The sequence below is a fragment of the Echinops telfairi genome, unplaced genomic scaffold (assembly GCF_000313985.2).
Source record: "Echinops telfairi isolate 266 unplaced genomic scaffold, ASM31398v2 ScPeMD7_7468;HRSCAF=8506_0, whole genome shotgun sequence".
In the NCBI taxonomy this organism is placed as follows: domain Eukaryota; kingdom Metazoa; phylum Chordata; class Mammalia; order Afrosoricida; family Tenrecidae; genus Echinops; species Echinops telfairi.
In genome coordinates, this window is record NW_022111369.1 from 11,346,604 (window position 1) to 11,368,721 (window position 22,118).

General features: G+C 41.1%; 1 protein-coding gene across 1 annotated transcript in view; it reads left to right on the forward strand.

Annotated features, from left to right (window-relative positions):
- The window catches only part of PPA2 (inorganic pyrophosphatase 2), a 126,895-nt gene that overhangs the window by 9,119 nt on the left and 95,658 nt on the right, over nucleotides 1-22,118 (forward strand). Inside the window, exons 2-5 of the mRNA XM_045284324.1 lie at nucleotides 4,876-4,940; nucleotides 13,090-13,134; nucleotides 17,429-17,482; nucleotides 19,702-19,821. Of these exons, the coding sequence (XP_045140259.1) occupies nucleotides 4,876-4,940; nucleotides 13,090-13,134; nucleotides 17,429-17,482; nucleotides 19,702-19,821 (284 nt within the window). The remainder of the gene's footprint in view (nucleotides 1-4,875; nucleotides 4,941-13,089; nucleotides 13,135-17,428; nucleotides 17,483-19,701; nucleotides 19,822-22,118) is intronic.

Here is a 22,118-nt window from a genome sequence, read left to right on the forward strand (position 1 = left end):
GTTCTTAAATGCTTCCTCCCCCCCCACTATCATGATCCTAATTCTACCTTACAAATCCGGCTAGACCAGAGGATGTACACTGGTACAGATAGGAATTGGAAAAATGGGAATCCAGGACAGATGAACCGCTCAGGACCAGTGGTTAGAGTGGTAATACCGGGAGGAGGGTGGGAAGGTGGGGAACCGATTACGAGGATCTACATATAACCTCCTCCCTGCAGGACAGACAACAGAAAAGTGGGTGAAGGGAGACGTCGAACAGTGTAAGACATGACAAAATAATAGTAATTTATAAATTATCAAGGGTTCATGAGGGAGTCAGGGAGGGAGGGGGAAAATGAGCTGATATCAAGGGTTCAAGTAGGAAGTAAATATTTTGAGAATGATAACGGCAACAAAGGTACAAATGTGCTTGACACCATGGATTGTGATAGGAGTTTACAAGCCCCCAATAAAATGATTTAAAAGGTTTAGAAAATAACGATGGCAACATATGTATACATATGCTTGATACAATTGATGTATGGATCATTATAAGAACCATAAGAGCCCCTAATAAAATGATCTTAAAAAAAAAAGGTATGAAAACTTAAATATATGTATGATCCCCTCATAAAATGATTTTAAAAAAAAAGAAAAGAAAACTTAAACATAACCTATCACCTTTAGTGAATGAGTTTCTGGATCTAGAGGCTCAGAACCATATAGTCTTAGGGAAACCAAGGACAGTTGGTTTAACATAAGCCAAAAAAATCAATCTCACTGCCATCGAGTCAGTTCCAACTCATAGCGACCCTCTAGGGCAGACAGGATGGAACTGACCTGTGGGTTTCCAGGACTGAAAATCTGTACAGGGGTAGAAAGCCTCATGTGTCTGGCAGAGCAGCTGATGGTTTCCAACTGCTGACCTTGCAGTTAGCAGCCCAGCATTTAGCCACTACCCCCAGGAGGAAAAAGAGAAAAACACTGTGATTTTAAACGGTGTGGTGGTTGGATGATTTTATGTTTAGTTGGTCCTCTTGGTTAGGGGTAGGGTCAACACTTGTCAAGCAGGTCACAGGCTGATGCTGTTTCTGAACTTGTGGCCTTTCCCATCTTTCTTTCTCTTCCCCTTCGTCTTCTTGATTGCTGGCCACCCTGAAAGTTGCAGGACCTCTGCCATATTTCTACCAGCCTTGGGTCCACATGGATGTCATCTTGTCATCTTCCTGAATTCTGCATCATTGGTGTGAGTGTGCCTGCATCAGTTAGAAGAGGGACTTAGGGACTCGTATCAGACTTAGGAACTTGAGTTGGACCGTGCTGGAATGCTTTCTTGGTATATAATTACTTCGTGATCGATAGCTCTCTCTTTTATACATATGTTATTGTCACTGGATTTGTGATTGTCACTGCATTCGTTTCTCTAGTCAGCTCCGCCTAAGACACTAAGTTAAATTTCTTTAAGTCTTCAGTTTTGTGCTATCCCAAATTCAATCATCTTTCTTTTCCTTTGCCCCAAATACGTGAGTAATACTTATTTTGAAACTTTATGAATTTGGGAAGCTTGTAAATTTTGGGACATTTTGTCTTGCAACTTAAACAACCCACCAGCTGCTGCATGGCAGAATAGTGAGTCTGTGTGCTCCCTGGTGGCCTCATCATTACATATTGGGCTGCTAACTGTAAGGTCCGCAGGTCACAATGACCAGCCATTCCATGGGTGAAAGACAGTGCTTTCTGCTCCAGTAAAGAGTTACTGTCTCAAAAACTCAAACAGGCAGTTCTATCCTGTTCCATAAGGTCACTGTGAGTCAGCATCAACTCCATAGCAGTGAGTGTTCCCATAAAAATAATACAGCTTTGGAAACCCTTTGTGATTCTCATTGACTTGATGGCAGTGGATTTGGTGTATGTATAGTAAGGTGACATTGGAATGCTCACTGCAACGCCAGAAGTTCAAACTCATCAAACTGCTCCTTGGAGAAAGATGAAACCCTCCATATCCATAGGGATTCACAGTTTCTGATTTTTCTCATTCTTTTTGTTTTAAAGCAGAAAGAACAATCTCAGATTATGACAGCTCTTTGGAATAAGTTTCTGTTTATACACTACTGTGTAATTTTCAATTTTATTGGGTTTTTTCCTCCCGACTCCATTCTTATTAAATTTACATACTGGGTAACTCACTGTAAATTGTGTGTGTGTGTGTGTGTGTGTGTGTGTGAATAGTTCAGAGTTCTGACAAATGTATATGCATCTGTGTAAGCACTACTACATTCAAAGTCCAGTATAGGTCCATCACTCCAAAAGAAGTCCCTGTGCTCTCTCTTTAGTCAGTCTCTCCCTCTGTTCCTAGACCCTGACAACCAGCATGTTCATATTAGCATCCTACTCTTAAGTCCAAAGGGATCCAGGTGGCATTGTCTGGTATGCACTGGCCTGCTAACCTCAAGGTTAACAGCAAGCTCAGGGGTTCAAAGCCACCAGCCACACACCATGGGGGAAAATGAGACTATCTAATCCTGTAAAGATTTAGTCTTAGAAACCCTGCATAGGGTTGCTGTGAGTTGGAATTGACTCAATGGCAGTGGGTTTGGTTTCTTGGATTAATTTTGAATGAAAGCAAATCACATGTTCCTTTATCTTTTCATTGACTGGAGCTTCCTCTTGCCTTGAATCATTCTTCATGTAGGTAGATAATGGAGCTTTCATACTTAGCTTTCTCTTAGGGATGTAGATATCTATCTGTCTTACTCTAATTTTCTTAGTGATAGATCGCTTTTCAAAAGTGAATTTATTCACTTTTTGGCTTTTAGTCTATGTTAAATCCCGCCCCCCTTTGGGCAGTTTAAACCATAGGTGTAAGTAAAATGACCCCAGTGCTTACTAAATGCAGCTTACTTGGTGTATGTTTCTCTGGTTGTGAGATGGGAGCAAGTCCTAAAAGTTGAGTTAGGATTTCCTTCAAATTGGGAGCAAAGGTAACTTTGAAAGAAATATGTAAAATTTTAAATGTGTATGGATATTATTTCTCTAAAGAACAGTATAATTCTTTTTTTTAATTAATTTTTTATTTATAACATATTTTTTATTAAACATATTGGGGACTCTTACAGATCTTATAACAATCCATAAATCAATTAAATCAAGCACACTTGTACATATGTTGCCATCATCATTTTCAAAACATTTTCTTTCTACTTGAGTCCTTGGTATCAGCTCTTCTTTTTTCCCCTCCCTTCCCCGCCCTCTCACTTCAAGAATCCTAGATTAATTATTTATTATTATTGTTATTTTCTTATCTTACACCGTCTGCTGTCTCCTTTCACTCCCATTTGTTATTCATCCCCCCCAGGGGATCACAATAGATCACAATAGATCCATCATTGTGATCTGTTCCCTCTTTCTCCCACTTCCCCCCACCTCCCCAACCCTCATGGTATTGCTACTCCCACTACTATTCCTGAAGATTTTATCTGTCCTGGATGCCATGTGTCGAGAACTCTTATCTGTACCAATGTACGTTCTCTGGTCTAGCCAGATTTGTAAGGTAGAACTGAGGTCATAGTAGTGGTGGGGAGGAAGCATTACAGAACTAGAGGAATGTTGGGTGTTTCCTCAGTGCTATACTGTACCCTGCCTGACTTGTCCCTTCTGTGTGGCCCTTCTGTGAGGGGATGTGCAGTTGTCTACAGAGGGTCCTTGGGTCTCCACTCTGACTCCCTTCATTCGCATCAATATAATTATTTGTTTTGGATCTTTTGATACTTGATACCTGATCCCATCGACACCTCATGATCACAGGCTGATGTGCTTCTTCCATGTGAGCTTTGTTCCTTCCCTGCTAGATGGTCACTTGTTTAACTTCAAGTCTTTAAGACCCCAGACGCTATATCTTTTGATAGCCAGGCACCATTGGTTTTCTTCACCACATTTGCTTATGCACCCATTTTGTCTTCAGTGATCATTTCTGAACGGTGAGTATAGCTCATTCCTTTTTTTTTAATAATCATTTTATTGGGGGCTCTTATAGCTCTTAGAACAATCCATACATAAATTGTATAAGCCACATTTATACATATGTTGCCAACATAATTTTCAAAACATTTTCCTTCTTTTTGAGCCCTCGGTATCACCTTCTTTTTTCCCCTCCCTCCCCCACATTTCCACCCTCGTGAACCTTTGATAATTTATAAATTATTTTTATTTTCATATTTTACACTGTCCACTGCCTCCCTTGGCCCACATTTGTTCCTCAGGGGAGCAGTGGGGCATGTACATCCATCATTGCAATTGGTTCCTCCTTTTGCCCCCTTCTCTCCCCACCTTTCTCCTACCATCATGGTCATGGTATCACTACTCTCATTATTGGTCCTGAGGGGTTTGTGTGTCCTGGATTCTGTGTGTCCAGAGCTCTTCTCTGTACCAGTGTACATGCTCTGGTCTAGCCAGATTTGAAAGATAGAACTGGGGTCATGATATTGGGGGGTGGGGGAAAGTATTCAAGAACTAGAAGAATGTTGTGTGTTTCATCAGTGCTATACTATACCATGGCTGGCTTGTCTCTTCCTTATGAACCTCCTGCAAGGGGATGTCCAATTGTCTACAGATAGGTTTTGGGTCTTCTGATGTCTGATACCTGATCCTGTCAACACCTCATGATCACACGGGTTGGTGTACTTGTTCCATGTGTGCTTTGTTGCTTCTCTGCTAGATGGCTGCTTGATTAATAGCTTCAAGCTTTTAAGACCCAAGACACTCTATCTTTTACTAGCCAGACACCATCCGTTTTCTTTAACACATTAGTTTATGCACCCATTTTGTCTTAAGCGGTCATGTTGGGAAGATGTAGCTTATTCTTTTAACTCCTTTCTCTTTCTTTTTTTTTTGCAGAGAATGTAGCTGGACACTACATTTCCCCCTTTCATGATATTCCTCTGAATGTGGACTCCACAGAGGTATTGTCTTGATTTATTTTGGGGCTATAATTATACACTTTCAGTATCACCATATAGTGTTTGAGGTTGTTGTTGTTAGGTGCTATCACATAGGTACTGACACATAGCGACCCTGTACACAACAGAGCAAAACACTGCCCGGTCCTTTGCCTTCCTCACAATTGACTCATACTTTTTCTCATAATTGGGGTAGCATCTTGATAAGAAAGCAGGTGATTAGAAGTCATGAAGGGAAACCAAGGGGCAAAAACAGGTTATAACAGGTTATACAGAGTAGTTTACGAATGACAGTCTGTATAAGGAAAGGTCTAGGAAGACTTGGGGAGAGAGGAGTGTTAATGGCCTTTAACAGAATTTCTTTTAGAAGATAAAGGGTAAGAATTTAGGAGATTAACAAGAGGCTTATTTTTAATAACATAGTTGACATATGCGGATTAATGTCTACTTGTTAGTCACTATGTAGAGTGGATTTTGTGTTGCACTGGTATCCACACGGTCAGGAGTTTTGAACCTACCAGCCACTGTGAGGGAGAAAGATGAAGACTTTCTGCTCCTGTAAAGATTTGTCGCCTGGCTGGCGGATTGGCCCAGACCATGCGGGAACAAACTAAGAGGGAAAGAGAGAGCGAGCGAGTGGACCACATCGTGGCCCACCAAGCCTTGAGGACGACATTCCTGCTCAGAGCAGCCAATGCACAGAGAGGACCACAGGGCCAGCCCCACCATGCCGAGACACGACCCCCTTCCCCCGCCCCACTGACCCACAGCACTACCGGAGAGAGCCCTGGAGACAGTGCATGAATTGTGCCCGGTCTTTCTCTCTCACACACACACACACACACACACACACCCCCCACACACACACACACACACACACACACACACACTGGAGTGAAACACGAAGGGAACTCAACAGAGCAGCAAGTGGAGCAAAGCATGAAGTCCCCAAGGAATCCTGAAAATAGACTTTGGGATCATTGGGAAGGCTTGGCACTTCACCAGACCCAATTGGAAACATTCATAAAGGTCAGCAGACAGGCTTGAAAATATTTATAGGCTTTTTTTTTCTTTTTCTTATGTCTATCCATATAAGATAGGCAGGATAAACAATCCTGAGGAGAAAATAACAGGGACGACAGTTCCCAGGGGGACATGGGAAAGGAGCGGTGGGAGAAAGGGAGGAGGGAGCCAACAAACCGAGGGACAAGGGAACAATATAAGAGACCTAGAATCATTGAGGAGGAGGGTGAAGAATGCCTAGTGGAGTTTGATCAACTGCCATGTAGCTTAGAGAAAGTACTGAGAGTTGAATGAAGGTCCAACATGATAGTGGAACAGGAGGAAAGTATAAAGAAATAGAGGAAAGAACTAGGAGGCAAAAGACATTTGTAGAGGTATAAATATAGGCATGCACATATGTAAATATATTAATATATAATGATGGGGATATAGGTCTATGTTCATATATTTAATTGTTGAGTGTTAATGTAGTAGACGGGCATTGGGCCTCTACTCAACTACTCCCTCAATGCAAGAACCTTTGTTCTAATAACCTGGAATTCTGTGATGCTCACCTTCGCGACATGATTGCTGATGTCAAAATGAATGCATAAGCAAAAGTGGTAAAGAAAGCTGATGGTGTCCAGATATTAAAAGATATAGCATCTGGGGTCTTAAAGGCTTGATGTTAAACAAGCAGTCATCTAGCAGGGGAGCAACAAAACCCACTTGAAAGAAGCACACCAGCCTGTGTGACCACAAGGTGTCGAAGGGATCAGGTACCAGGCATCAGAAGACTCAAAACAAACAAATATATTGATGCAAATGAGGGGGTTGGAGTGGAGACCCAAACCCCATCTGTGGACAATTGAACATTCCCTTACAGAGAGTTCACAAGGAAGGAATTAGTCAGCAGTGGTGCAGCATAGCACTGATGGAACACATAACGTTCCTCCAGTTCTTGAATGCTTCCTCCTCCGCCTCACAATCATGCCCCGAGCTTGACCTTACAAATCAGGCTAGCCGAGGATGTTCATCGTACAGATAGAGCTCCCGACACATGGAATGCAGGACAGATAAACCCCTCGGGAATGGTAATGGGAGCAGAGATATCATGAGGGTAGGGGAAGGCGACAGGAGAAGGAGGAAAAACTGGCCACCAACTATGATCTACGTATATTGTCATATAACATCCCCTCCCCCCCCCCAAGGGGGACAAACAACAGAACCATGGGTGAAGGGAGACGGGACAGTGTAAGATATGAAACTAATAATCATTAATAATTTATCAAGGTTTCACGTGGGTGGGAGGGCTGGGGAGGGAGGGGAAAAAGAGGAGCTGATACCAAGGGCTCAAGCAGAAAAAAATGTCTTGAAAACGATAATGACAAAAGGTGTACAAATGTGTTTGATACAAAAGAGCTGCTAAGAGCCCCCAATAAAATGATTTATTAATTTTTTAAAAAATTACAGCCTTGGAAGCCTAAAGGTGCAGTTAGACTCTACCTTTTAGGGCCACTATGTGTCATACTTGATATATTTATTCATCCTTATGAGTTGCTGGCATGATCTGTAAGGCAATCTGAAGCTGGGAGTAGTATATTGAATTGTCTGAGATCCCAAAGCTAAATACCAGAGGTTTGGGGCCCAGTATTTCTGACTATAAGATGTGTACACTCTTTAGCCACTCTAGATGCTAAAAAAGTAAGGCTGGGGTAGTGGTGGTGTTTGAATAGCTCTTTTCTTAGGACCTAAAATCACTTCACGGTTGTGAAAGTGAAGAAGATGCAAATTGACTAGGAAGGGGACATCTGCTGCTGTAGGAAAAGCTAGTGGCACTCGGTGTTTGCGGCCACACTGAGGCTCCTCCTGACTGCTGGAAAGATTCACAGGTTGTGGTTGTTTTGGCTAGCTGCCAGGGGCCAGCCCCTCACTCACCGCAACCCTGATACATCAGAACAAAGCGCTGTCCAGTCCTGTGGCGGGTTGTGAGTTGGGGTGCTGTCATCTGTAGGGTTTTCACTGATTTTTGAAAGTAGGCCACCAGGCCCTCCTTTTTTGTCTTAACCTGGAAACTCCACCGTGCACTGCCAGTATCCGAGGAACACACAACCCTCTGCCAACAGACGTGCAGTGGCTGCTCCTGAGATCAGTCACCTCGCTTGGAATCAAACCTGGGTCTCCCACATGGAAGGCAAATATTCCACCACTGAACCACCACTGCCCCTGGCATAATTGGTAGCCGATATTAAAAATCTTAATACATTGGAAGTGATTTCCTTCAAATCCAACTAGTAGGCTGGTTACTTTCATGACCATATTTTATATTCAGCTGTTAAATACAGAGGTTATCCAAAAAGTATTGTTACTGGGACCCAAGTTCATACATACATGAGTCTATTTCACATGGTGTGTTTTAAACATGTCTCAGTGACCAGTGGATCGCTACAGACAAGTTCCCTCAGTACTATACTTGTATTAGGGTATCTTTGAAAAAGAAATGGTCCAATCAAAACTGACCTTAAGGGGATCTGCTGGGTCAGAATTAGGACATTTGAATTGTGGTGCTGGCAAAGACTGTTGGACACACTCTGGAATTGCCCAAAGAACAGAGTGACTTGCCTTGGAAGAAGAACAGCCAGAATGCTTCTCAGAAGCTGGGATGGGGAGACTTCATCTCACTTCCTTTGGGCAGGTTGTAGGAAAGACCATTTTCTGGGAAAAGGACATCGTGCTTAATAGAGGGGCAGTGAAAAAGACCCACACCAAGATGGACTGACACGATGGCTGCGCAGTGGGCTCAAACAGAAGAACAGCAGTGAGGATGGCACAGGACCAGGAGGTGCTCATTTGTGTTGTGCATAGGGTCGCTAAGAGTCAGAACTGACTAGACAACTCCTGGCCGCAACAGCAGCTGGGCCAATTAGTTCAAGCCCTGGAAGGCCAGCTCAGAAGGGTATAGTGACTGGTTGTTGGGATTCCCAAAGGGTAACTTGCTAGATTTTCTCAAAGGATGATTACCGCGGTGTATTGTGAAGGCATTTAAAGAAAACCGAAAAACTACTTTGGTGAGTAAAAGCCCAGGAAAATTGTGCCAAGGAACTCTTTTCCCTGACAGTAATGCACCCGTTTATTCATTGATCATAGCAAGAGCTGTCCTGTAAGAATTTCACTGGGAAATCTTACCCCTCCACACTATGCCTCTGATGTTGCCCCTTCCGATTTCCTTTTGTTTCCAAATCTTGAAGGACGTTGAAGAAGAACACAGTTGGAGTTCCTTGAGAATGTGAACACTGCCGTTCTGGGGTGGTGTAAATCAGAGCTCAGAGTTCTTCATAGAAAGGTGGTGGTTTGTGTGGTGTGGGGGCCGCTTGGTTCTGACTCCGAACAGCTCACAGAGTGCTGCCCAGCCCTGCACCAGGGGGAGGCCAGACAGGGAATCACCACCTTCAGAAGTGCATACATCTAGAAGGGATATGTCGAGAAACAGTAGCACCATATTTTTAATTTTTTTGCTTCATAAACATTTTTATGATTTTGTAGTTCTTTGTGATGTCATTTTGTAAGCGAGGCTGGCTCGTGGGGTTTGGTGTTTTAGAGTTGTGGAAAGCTCCACGGAGGGGGAGCAGCTAGTGAAAAAGTGAAGAAACTGCTTTAGCTCCAAGTGTGGTTTGACCTCCCGGGTATGACTCACCTGGGAAGTAGGATTTGTGCTGCTTCCAGCCCTGTCCATGATAATGGCAATAGGGAGAATAATAGTGAAGATTTATGGAGTCCTTGCCCTTGGTGGGTACTGCGCTCAGAGCTGGCATGCATATCTTACCTTCTGGGGGTATTAGCCTCACCCATATTTTACTAAAGAGGTTAATAGTCTTACCCAGAGTCCAAAGGCAGTCATCTGTGAAGGTTGGATATAAGTTTAGGTACGCTTTACTCGAGAGCTAGTGCTCAGAACTGCTGTTGTGTAATGCCTCCAAGTTCATTGCTTTTGAGTGGTAAATACAGAACCAAGGGAATCTGAAGACAGAAAGATGCCAAAGAAGGCAAAAATGATTCCGTTATGTTGTTGTGTGTCTCCTTAGTTTGTGCATCTCTAGGGTTTGTTTGTTTTTTTTGTATGTGTGTGTCTATGTTGCTACTGTTTGGTAGTGATCTATCAAACCTATGTATCTCACAACTCCCCAATACTGCTTTCTCTTCAGCAAAAACACACTCATTTACTTATGCATTTATTTGTTTGATAAGTAATTACTACATTATCAGAAGGCAGATACTATGTTAGTCAGTAGGTTGTAGGAGTAATTCAGACATAGTTCCCCATCAGTTGGAAGAGATAATCAATAAATAATCAGAGAATAGCAAATGCTATAAAAATAACTTTTAAAAAATCAAACTCACTCTCATCCAATTTCAACTGATAGTGACCCTATGGATCGAGCAGAACCGCTCCATAGGGTTTCTGAAGCTGTGCATCTTTACAGCCTAAACTTTCTTCTGCAGAATGACTAGTGGGTTAAAAAGCAAAACAAAGCAAATCCCTTACTGCTACCGAGTCAGTTCCAACTCATGGAAACTCTGTAGGACAAGGTAGAACTGCCCCTGTGGTTTTCTGAGATTGTAACTGTTTACAGGAGTAGAGAGCCTGACCTTTCTCCCGAATAGTGGCTGGTGGTCTTGAACTGCTTACCTTGTGATTAACAGACAAATGTGTAATCCACTATGCTACCAAGGCTCCTTCCTATTAAAATAGAGAAGGGCAATGCAGAATAAAGAATGACTGGTGGGTTCTCTTTTGTGTAGGGGCATGCTATGACAAAATCTGGGTACCTCACAACAGTAATGTTTTTGCAAGTTGCCACTGAATGGGCTCCTCCCCGTGGCAACCCACGCGTGCAGAGTAGAACTGCTCCCGAGGCTTTCGAGGCTGCGACCTTTTGGAAGGAGATTATGCAATCTGTCTTCAGGGGTCCTCAGGATGAGTTTGAACCACTAACTTTTATTATTATTAAAAGAATTTTATTGGGGGTTCCTACAGCTCTTATAACAATCCAAACACCAATTGTATCAAGCTTATTTGCACCTATGTTGCCATCATTATTTTCTAAACATTTACTTTCTATTTGGAACCCTGGTATTAGTTCCTCTTATTCCCTCCATCCCCACTTCCACCCCTCAATGACTCCTTGTGGCCCCTCAATAAATTATAAATTATTATTATTTTCATATCTTATACCAACTGCTGTCTCCCTTCCTCCATGACTTCTGTTGTTCGTCCCCCTGGGGCAAGGAGGGGGGGGGTAGTTGATTATGTATCGACCATTATGATCGGTTCCCCGTTCTCCCCTTCTCTCCCTACCTTCCCCCTACCCTCCTGGTACCACTACTCCCATTTCTGTTTCTAAGGGGTTTATTTGACCTGGATTCTGTGTGTCCTGAGCTCTTATTGGTACCTGTGTACATGCTTGACCAAGCCCACAGTAAAAGGCAGGATTGGTGTTCTGACAGTGGGGGGTGAGGAAGCCTCAAGGAATCAGATGAGTATTGTGTGTTTCATTGGCGCTACACTGCACCCTGGTTGACTCATCCCTTCCTTGTGACCCTTTGTGAGGGGATGTCTCATTGTCCACAGATGGGTATTGGGTCTCTTCTATGCCCCACCTTGTTCTCAACAATGTTTTTGTTTGCTTTTTGTTTGTTTGTTTGTTTTGGGTCTTCTGATGCCTGTTACCCGATCCTGTCAACACGTCATTATCCCACAAGCAGTGTGCTTCCTCTGTATGGGCTTGTTGCTTCTCTGCTAGATGGCCGCTTGTTTAACTTCAAGCCTTTAAGACCCCAGATGCTATGTCTTTTAATAGCCGGGCACCATCAGCTTTCTTCATCACATTTGCTTGTGCACCCATTTTGTCTTCAGCTATCATGCCAGGATGGTGAGCGTCACAGAATTCCAGGTTGTTAGAGCAAAGTGCTCGTGCATTGAGCGAGGACTTGAGCAGAGGCCCTAAGTCCATCCACTACCTCAATGCATTGTCATATAAATATATGTACATCTGTCAGTATCTCTATTTTTATGATTTAATGCCTTTACATATGTATTCACCTATGTTCATACTTCTATCCATAGCTTTGTTTCCTAGATCTTTCCTCTAAACTGCCAGCTTTTGATAACCTGTTCTAGCACTTCAATTTGTGCCACTCAGAGTCTGTGATAATTTTTTAAAACCTGTTTGCTTGAGAATCGTGTAGGAGGTAGCCGTAAAGGTGGAACAAAGGATGGGTTTAAAACATCTCAGAGAGTATAGGTAGCATTCTTCCTAAGGACATTGGGCTTGGGGAAATAAGAGGATTCAAGTTAGGCCAACACAAAGTATAGCAGGATTATATAGTCACAACCAATTATAGGAGTAGATGCTGGTGATGTGGAGATTGGTACACACAGTGGTGTTGTAAAGAAGTTTTCCTCGTTCTCAGTAATGAGAACTGTTAGAACTGTTATGCTATGGTGCTGTGGGGCATGGTATTTTAGGAACAGAAGTAATATTTTAGGCTTGCTTTAGAATTATCATTGCTTTGTATGTTTTTTGTTTCCCTCGTTATACCTGTTTTGGTAGGTAGAAGTTGTATATCAGTGTCAGCTTTTATGAATGGCATCATTTCCCTCTCTAAGCCGTAGCATAGTCTGTTTTAATTTAAAACCAGCAAAAGTGCTTGATAGAGGTGTAGTAATCACACCTTGGTAGAATTAAAAGCCATGAGGTGCAGCCAAGTACTTTCACGTCTTGTTAGTCACACTCCCTGGAGTTTCATTTCAATAATGAAATGACTGTTTTAAGCTCAATTACTGGAAACTGCCCGTCTTCTCTTACATTCTGAACAGAGAGTTCACTTGTTTTATAAAAACTAGGGGAAAAAATGAAAGAAAATTAGCTTTTCTGATCATTTATCTTATGGAACCCTTTGATGTTCCATTCCTAGGGGGCGAGAGTGTTGAGGACAAGACTAACTGGACATCTGGTAGACTGTTGAGTCAGATTTCTGGGCAGCCTCTGTCGTTGAATGTCTATGCTGTAGGCGTATTTTGTTGCTATGCAGTGCAACTCTGTTCTTTCATGAAATATTACAATCATAAAGATAATTTTTTCTTTTATAGGAAAATGGCATTCCTACAAAGAAAGCACGAAATGATGAAAATGAGGTATATCTAAAGGTTCTTATTTTTGTGGATCACTTTTATATTGTCTCTTAAAAATCTTCATGATAGTTGTACATCTATAAGGTGCTTTCAAAGTGTGTGTCTCCACTCTCCAAACCCTTCATATGCATTCTAATTTCCCCCCCTTCTGCTTAACATTTCTGTGAGGCATCTGGAGAAGATATTATCGTTTTATTTTATAAGTGAAAAAACCTGAGAGAATTAGGACATGTGCCCAGATTTTAGTAGCTAGTTACTTCTCATGGTAGGTGGTCTAAAAGAAAGATACTTTATGAAATGTTGTCACTTTATCTTTTGTTTATTACAACAGTGAAGATGGTCAGAGGCTGTTTTAGCTTCCTGGGACAAATGTCCTTTAGTTTTATCATCTGTATGCTCAAATAAATACATTCTAAATATATTTTTCTTGTGACTGTCAAACCTTTGGTAGTCCTTACTTAGGACCAGCACATTTGATTGATGTCTGTCATCCTTATCTTGTTCTCAGTGCCTGTTAATCCTGCTGAGGCCAGCAGCTTCTCCTTCCACCTGCCTCCGGTCTCCTCTCTGCCTAGCTTTTCCTCCTCTATTCTCTAGCCCGCCTGAACTTGTGAGTCCAACCTTTGAATCCAGTTGTAAACAGAGCTGTAGGGAGCGGTTTAGTTCCTTTTTAAAATCATTGCCTGCCAGCCATCTTGTATTTTCTTAAACTAGAGCTTGTCAAAATGGCCCTCCAGCCGTGTGCACGGAAGCCTTGGTGGCTTGTTAAACTAGTCAGATATAGTGGCGCCATCCACGATTTACCAAATCAGACTCTGTATTTTTAACCAAGTACATCCAAAGCAAACTGAGGTTTGAAAACAGATATTAGGTGAACAGACACTCGGGTGCTGAAAGCTTTATTGGTTCCTAAGGACTTTGTGATTCAGAAACAGCTTGATGGCAATGAATTTGAAGGTTCTGGTTTTCGGGGTTTTTTTTGAGGGAATTTGTATGTTTGCCCCAAACATTTGTTTCAATGCAAAAAAGGAAAAGAAATATATTCTGAGCCGAGGCAGCTAAGATAACATTTAATTCTTAGAGCACACGAGGATGTGTGAGGACGTGGCCGTGTTTTGTTTTAATTTTTAAAGGTTGGAGAGAAAAGAAATACAAACTTGCCCTTCTTTCCTAAAGGATATAGAACTTACCAATTGCTATTTTAGATATGTTGACACTCCTTCTTTCTTTCTGATTTTGGAAACAAACATTTGAGGGGAAAATGGAGACAAAAGCCAAGCAAACATCAAAGAAGTAAATCCTCTGACTCATTCACAACTTTCTGACTAGATTTGTGTCTCCTTCTGTCATTTTTTTTTTCCTAATGAACTTCAGCTGCCCATTGATGGTTTATAATCCACACAAAGCCCAGGAAAAGCACACTAACATCAGCTTTAAAAAACTCCAGGCATTTTAGTTGGAGAGGAAAAACACAAAACACAACCTGGGAATAAGCTCTTGGTGATTAGGAGCAAATATGAGGGCCAGGGAGCCTCTGGAGCGTGTGGACTGCAGGCTGAATCCAAACCTCAGCTCTCCTGTGTGGGCCTCGGACAAGTCCCTATGTGTGCGTTTGGTATGTGCCATCCTACCCAACAATTGTAAGGATTCATCCACTTGCATTTGTTCTCGCTCTGCCAGGCTCTAAAGGATGAATAAATTATGTGAGCATCTGTCACTTATTTAGCTTTTTTTTTTTTTAAATATCTGCTTCAAATATGTTTAAACTGTTATAGAGATCACTGGTGGACCAGCAGAGAATATGAAACATAACATCAAGACCATCAGTAAGGTTGCTTAATATAGGATATGAAGCATAAGTCTAAAGAACATTTGCTGAGAATTCATTCACGGTTGTTGTTTTTCTCTCTCTCTCATTATGCCATTTGTAACCATGAACCTTATTTAGAAAAACTGAATAAAAACCAGGATTACTTTTGTGGCTGTTTTTATATTTAATTTTGTGAATGGCATTGTTTGAATGAACAGCATTCAATGTTTCACTAAAAAAAGAAACACACTCAATATCATGTAGCAATGCTTTGAATCATCTTATAGATTAAGCTCCGTTGTTAGATGCCATTGGGTTGGTTCAGACTCCTAATGAGTTTGATTTTAAACTGAGAACGATGCATTGCCAGGTCCTAATACAGCCTCATATCTGCTGTTATATGGGAACCATTTTTGTGGTCACTGTGCTCTTCCATCTCATTAAAGGTCTTCTGCTTTTTCCATGACCTCTACTTTACCAAGTGTGACATCCTTGTCTAGGGACTGGCCTCTCCTTATAACATGCCCAGATTATGTGATCAGTCTCACCATCCTCACTTCGAAGGAGCCTTCTGGCTGTACTTCCTCCAAGATGAATTTATTTCTTCCTCTAGAAATCCATGGTCCTTTTAAAGTTCTTCACCAATACAATAATTAAAATGCATCAGTTCTTCCCTGGCCTTTAAAAATAATCACTGACCTGATTCCACTTCAGACCAGTTTAATTCAAATATCTATGTGGGAGTTGTAGCTTTATAAATATAAATATAGATGTAAATTTCTGTTCTTTCAGATGACCAAACCTTGTAATTTTGATGTATAACAGGATTAAGTATATTAAGCTACTCTTCCACAAATGATATGTAGTGAAAGACTAGATTTTTGGTTTATTTTGAATCTGTTATTCAATGAAACTTAAGGGAGCTGATATCAAGGAGTTCAAATGGAAAAGAATGTTTTGAAGCTGATTGTGGTAGCAATTGTACGATACTGCTTAATGTGATTGAACTATGGAATGATATATCTGTATTAACTCCCAATAAAGTTGTTTTTAAAAAAAGACATTGTAGCCAGTAATTTCAAATAAAAGTAGAGAATTCTGGGAACAGATTGGGAGTGGGGAGAGGGACTTAAATAAAATAAAAATGAATTATAAAGTGAAATATATGCTTTAGTGTTTTAGTAGTAGAGTCAACAGACATAAAAATTCCTTCATGTAGGGTCACAAGGAAGAGATGAACCAGTCAATGAAACATACAACTTTCCTCTAGTTCTTTAGTGCTTCCTTCTCCACCCCACCCCACCCCACCCCCGGCTATCATGATCCCAATTCTACCTTACAAATCTGGGTAGACCAGAGTATGTACATGGTTGCAGATAAGAGCTGGAAACACACACACCCCAAAAAAGAGGGTTGGAAACACAGGGAATCCAGGACAGACAAACCTCTCAGGACCAATAATGAGAGTAGTGATACCAGGAGGGAAAGGGGAAGGTGAGGGGAAAAAGGGGGAACCGATCACAATGATCTCCATATAACCCCCTCCCTGGGGGACGGACAACAGAAAAGTGGGTGAAGGGAGACATAGGTCAGTGTAAGACATGAAAATAATAATAATTTACAGATTATCAAGGGTTCATGAGAAAGGGAGGGTGGCGGGGAAGGGAAAAAAGAGCTGATATCAAGGGCGCAAGTAGAAAGCAAATGTTTTGAGAATGATGATGGCAACAAATGTACAAATGTGCTTGACACGATGGATGGATGGATGGATGGATGGATGGATTGTGGTAAGAGTTGTACAAGCCCACAATAAAATGATTTAAAAAAAATAGAAACATCGGTCTTTCTATAACATTTTAGAACGTGATAGATCATTAGATAGACAAACAAGTGTAGGAAAGTGTCGGCCTAATTCTTTATTGTCTCTGTGTATATACTATAAATCTTTAATAACTGCCTGTTCCTATACTTATTTTTACACGATATCTGAATAACAACTTTGACTTGAGTGTTATCTTACAATTTTCAAAAGATTTTGCTTCATAATTTTGTGTACATTTTCATTTCAATGCTGTGATTGGTTTTCTTAATAGCCTAAGTAAAGAAGAGGACAGACATTATAATGCCATTTTATAAGTTGGAAAAATAAGATGGAATACTTTAATGATGCAAACAGTATCTCATACTTTCTCAGCCTTAAAAGTAAACAAGTTTCCTGACGCTATTCTAGTTCCGTCACTACCCGGCAGAGCTATTTCCAGAACTGTATTAACTTCGAGTGCTGTGAGGTGGTCGTCATGTGGTCCTGTGGCTTCAATTCTGCTGGGCTCTAGACAACATAGCACTCAATATTTAGGGGAAATGTAAGACACAGATGTAGGTTACAATCATTTTGGGGGTTGGGGGTGGGACAGGGGTTAGAGTCTTCTGATAAGGATGTGGAAAAATAAAGGGTTAGGCTGACATTTCTCTCTTTTTTCATTGCAGACTCTGTTTAATATGGTTGTAGAAGTACCGCGATGGACCAATGCTAAAATGGAGGTATGCTGTCAGCTCCATCCTGTTAATATTGAATGGGAGTCCTGCCGCAATAATGGCATTCAAAACTTTGTTTCTTTGTTTGAAGTTGTTTGGAATGTGAGATGGTTGACAAGCTACAATGAAAATAAAAATGTCCTTCTGAATGTACTTTGCTTTTAGAGTTTTCCCCTTTTTAGCTGCGCTGGTTATTATGCTAATTTTAATTGAATTTTCCTCAACTCTGCTTTCTGCGGGGGAGAAATGTCCAGAACACACGGGCTAGGTTCTGAGATGTGTTTGGTTCACAGACCCGACTGAAGCATAGTTATATGGCGGGTGGCAGTGCTGGTTTCTGAGGCTTGCATTCTCCTCAAGATGGTATGCTGCCAGGAAGGAAAGCAGTGTGGGGCCAACTCTGGATTTATTATCACAATCTAAGAGCATCTGCTGCTCACTTGATGAGCTTTTTCATGTGATTGTTTTGTCTTTTAAATCTTTTTCACGACATTAAGATTGTCAAAGTTTCCCCTTTGCTTTTCCACATTTGATTGTTCCATCTTCTGTGAGGTAAGATGCCTTCTAAGTTCTGAGCAAACACTGATTTGTGGAACTCGGTTTACTTAATTATATAAGTCTCTCTCCTAGTTTACATGTGATAATAGAATTATTTCAAGCATTTTTTTAGGGAATGTTTTGTAGATGTGTGTTTTGCAGAATTTTTTTTTGGAGACTTGCCAGCGTTTCATCAGGTCCTGGTAGAATTTTGAAAATGGCATCATATTCTTCTTCTGGTCTTGTTTCTAATATGATGTTCTACAGTCTGCATCACTTAGGTATAAGATGTGGGGTTCTGTGAAATTCTGTCTCGTTTAAGAATTAACTCTTCATTGAAGTAATGACTTCTGGACAAATGGGTGCATAAGCAAAAGTGGTGAAGAAAGCTGATGGTGCCCGACTATCAAAGATAGTCTTAAAGGCTTGAAGGTAAACAAGCGACCATCTAGCTGAGAAGCAACAAAGCTCACGTAGAAGAAGCACACCAGCCTGTGTGATCACAGGGTGTCAAGGGGATCAGATATCAGGCTTCAAAGAACAAAAAAATCAAATCATTGTGAATGAGAGGGAGGAGTACAGATTGGGGACCCAAGACCCATCTGTAGGCAACCTTACAGAAGGGCGCTGGAAGGAGACAAGCCAGTCAGGGTGCAGTGTAGCACCGATGAAACATGCAACTTTCTTCTAGTTGCTAAATGCTTCAGCCCCTCACCCCCCAACCCCCACCCCCACCCACCATCATGATCCCAATTCTACCTTACAAATCTGGGTAGACCAGAGGATATGCACTGGTACAGATAGGAACTGCAAACACAGGGAATCCAGGACAGATGATCCCTTCAGGACCAGTGGTGAAAGTGGTGATACCAGGAGGGTGGAGGGAGGGTGGGGTGGAAAGGGGGAACCGATTGCAAGGATCTGCATGTAACCTCCTCCCTGGGGGATGCACAACAGAAAAGTGGGTGAAGGGAGATGTTGGATGGTGTAGGATATGACAAAATAATAATAATTTATAAATTATCAAGGGTTCATGAGGGAGGCGGGAGCCGGGAGGGAGGGGGCCAATGAGGAGCTGATACCAAGGGCTCAAGTAGAAAGCAAGTGTTTTGAGGATGATGATGGCAACAAATGTACAAATGTGCTTGATACAATGGATGTATATATGGATTGTGATGAGTTGTATGAGCCCCCAGTAAAATGATTAAAAAAGAAATTTTAAAAATAAAAGAAATAATGGCTTCTAGGGTTTTCTTTGTTTACTTTATAGTATGTACATTTTTTCCTGTTGAATGTTAATGTATATGTTTGGTGGGAAAATAACTTTGAAATGAAATTACTTTGTGACAGTCTCTGAGTTAAGTTTTTAATCTTAAATATGATGGTTTTTTAAAAAAAACACCCTGAGTTTTTACAATACTCTTGCCATTTCAATCATTTTATTATTTATATTTGAAATAATGGAGTACCTAAATATATTATCTGATGTCACTCTTCCAGCCAGGATTTCTTAAATAGATTGCATAAATTACTAATAAGAGCTGTCTTAGTTTATTTTAAGCACTTTGATCAGTATGTTGGAATAGGAGTATTTAGTCTGAAAATAGCAGATTTCTAAAAATACGATTTGACTGTGGGATTAATTATTTCTCATTCTTCTCCCTTTTTCCCCACTGTGATTTGCTTAGATTGCCACCAAGGAGCCCCTGAATCCCATTAAACAGGATGTGAAGGGGGGCATGCTGCGCTATGTGGCCAATATCTTCCCTCACAAGGGTTACATATGGAATTACGGTGCCCTCCCTCAGGTAACGTCTTTGTTACAGTGGTGAAACTTTTCTGTCTTCTGAGTAAATTGCCTTGTAAATCCTGTGAGCTACATCAATTTAAATCAGTTCTGAGGACAGTGTCAGTTTGAGAGATTTGTAAATTTAAAATTTTGTTTTATTGCAGCAATAAATTTTGTTTCAAACCATATATATGTTCATACTCAGCTTTATGGCGTTAACATATAACCTCTCACATTTTGCTTTTTGATTGCATTTTTCTTTCGTTTTATTTTTAGGCTATTAAGTGTCATGGTAAACATTTAGAAAGACTTATCTGCAATCGTTCCTTTGAAAATGTTAGGTGAAGTATTTAGATGCAATTCATACATTGTAGCATGAATTTTATCTTTTAAACATTAACACATGAGGTTTTTAAAATTCTTAAACTTTGTTTCAGAAAGGGGGAAAAAAATCCCTGCAAATTGACTCCAGCAGTTTTACTTGTATTGCTCCTTGTTCTGAGTTTATCATTTTTGAGTTGGAAGCCGTGGGGGAAAAGGGGGAACAGGGGATAAATAATGGTAAAGCCTCATTGCTATTGGAGAATCAGGCTTGCTCTGCTTATTTTCTTTTCCTCTCATGTTCCCTTGCTCCTGGGAAGTGGTCACTCCTTTAGGTCATCTGAGTGTGTGAACACAGAACACGCAGAACCAGAAGTATTTGTGATACAAGACCACCAACCTTCCTGGTTAAAGGAACATTAGTGGAGCCATTTGTCTGGGGACTGAAATTTTCTATCTTTATTGTCTTTACCAATTTTAATGTTTTATTTGGAGCTCAAGATTCTTTTTGTGAAATAACAGAGAAAGGGGGCTCTTTATCCACTCCTGAAAAAAACAGCTACCATGTAAAATAAACACAAGAAAAAAAAAAGAGAGAAAACTGTTTTCCAATGAGTCCGTCTCTCTGGTGCAGTTAGACCACCCATGTGGGTATACTCTTGGTTAAAATAGGGACTTATAAAATGATGTGTTAAGAATATCTAATGAAACATAAAATCTGGTTTTCTAACTCTTCCAGGTATCTAACGATATATTTACCCTAAGAGTAAATGGTTGAAGGAAATTCTGAAGACTTACGGGACACTGTCTATAGGACAGGACTGTATAGACGAGGGAGAGCGTAAGAAACCATTGGATTAGAGCCAGGGGGGCAAACACAACAGAGAGAGGAGTGTAGCAGGCAGGATGTAAGCTAAAAGTTATTTTATCAAGCATTTAGTAAGGGTTTACGTGTAGCCAGTGTACATGTCTGACCTCTGTGAGTTCACCAGGGGAAGAAGACCAATCAGCATCGGTAGCCTAAGGCCAGTTCCCACAAGGTAGAGGCCAGGCATACCCCACCCTCCAACTTCTTTTACCCTATTCTAATACCAACAAACCTTCTCTGCAGGGTTTGATCATATGTTTCAAAAATGGCCATATGCCATTTACAGACAATACAATTATAAGGTCTTACTAGGGAAGTTAATAGGTTACATTTTAGGATCAGAAACATTAAGGATACAACTCTTTATACTGCCGTGCATCTTAGCCATGCTGACAGGTACACCTCTCTCTGTCTGGTCCTGGGCTTCTCAGTCACACAGTAACTCTGCCCTGCTAAGGCAAGTGTTACAAAGTTCTGCTAAGGCAAGTGTTGCAAAGTTCCTTTAGCACTGATAGAAGCCCTAAGGGTACCCTACTTTAGTGAGCCAGGCTACTGCCCAAAGACACTCAGCTTTACTCATGCTGTGGGCCAAGAGCTCACCACTCAGCACTGCTTCTCTGCTACCTCTTCACATAGGAATCCCAGATATACTTCTCTCCTGGTTTGTTATTTTTGGTGGCTGTGAAATTCTTAATTTTTCCTTTTGAGAGCCTCACTTTATACCCAGGGGAATTTGAAAACAATCCAGTGACTTTGTTAGAGCCTATTTGCATGTTGTCATCCATTCACTGGATAGAAGTCAACAAAGACTAGGTATGGAAGAGCCATACCATGTAATTTAATAGTACTGCAAGTATAGGAAGACAAATGAAGTATCGGTGCAATATCCAAACAGCGTAATAAATGGCCAATTGTATGGAGTTTGGAGCCAGATTGCCACTTACTAGCAATGTGCTAACGCGACTTTGGTTGAGTTACTATTTCTTTCTGTGCTTCGCTTTTTTTACCTGTAAAATAGGATCATCTTGACTGTCCACCATTTCAGGAGGTAGCATATGAGCAAGAACCAATGGAAATGAAGGAACAAATTCAAGCTGCACTGAAAGCATTAGCCAAAAAAACAAGAC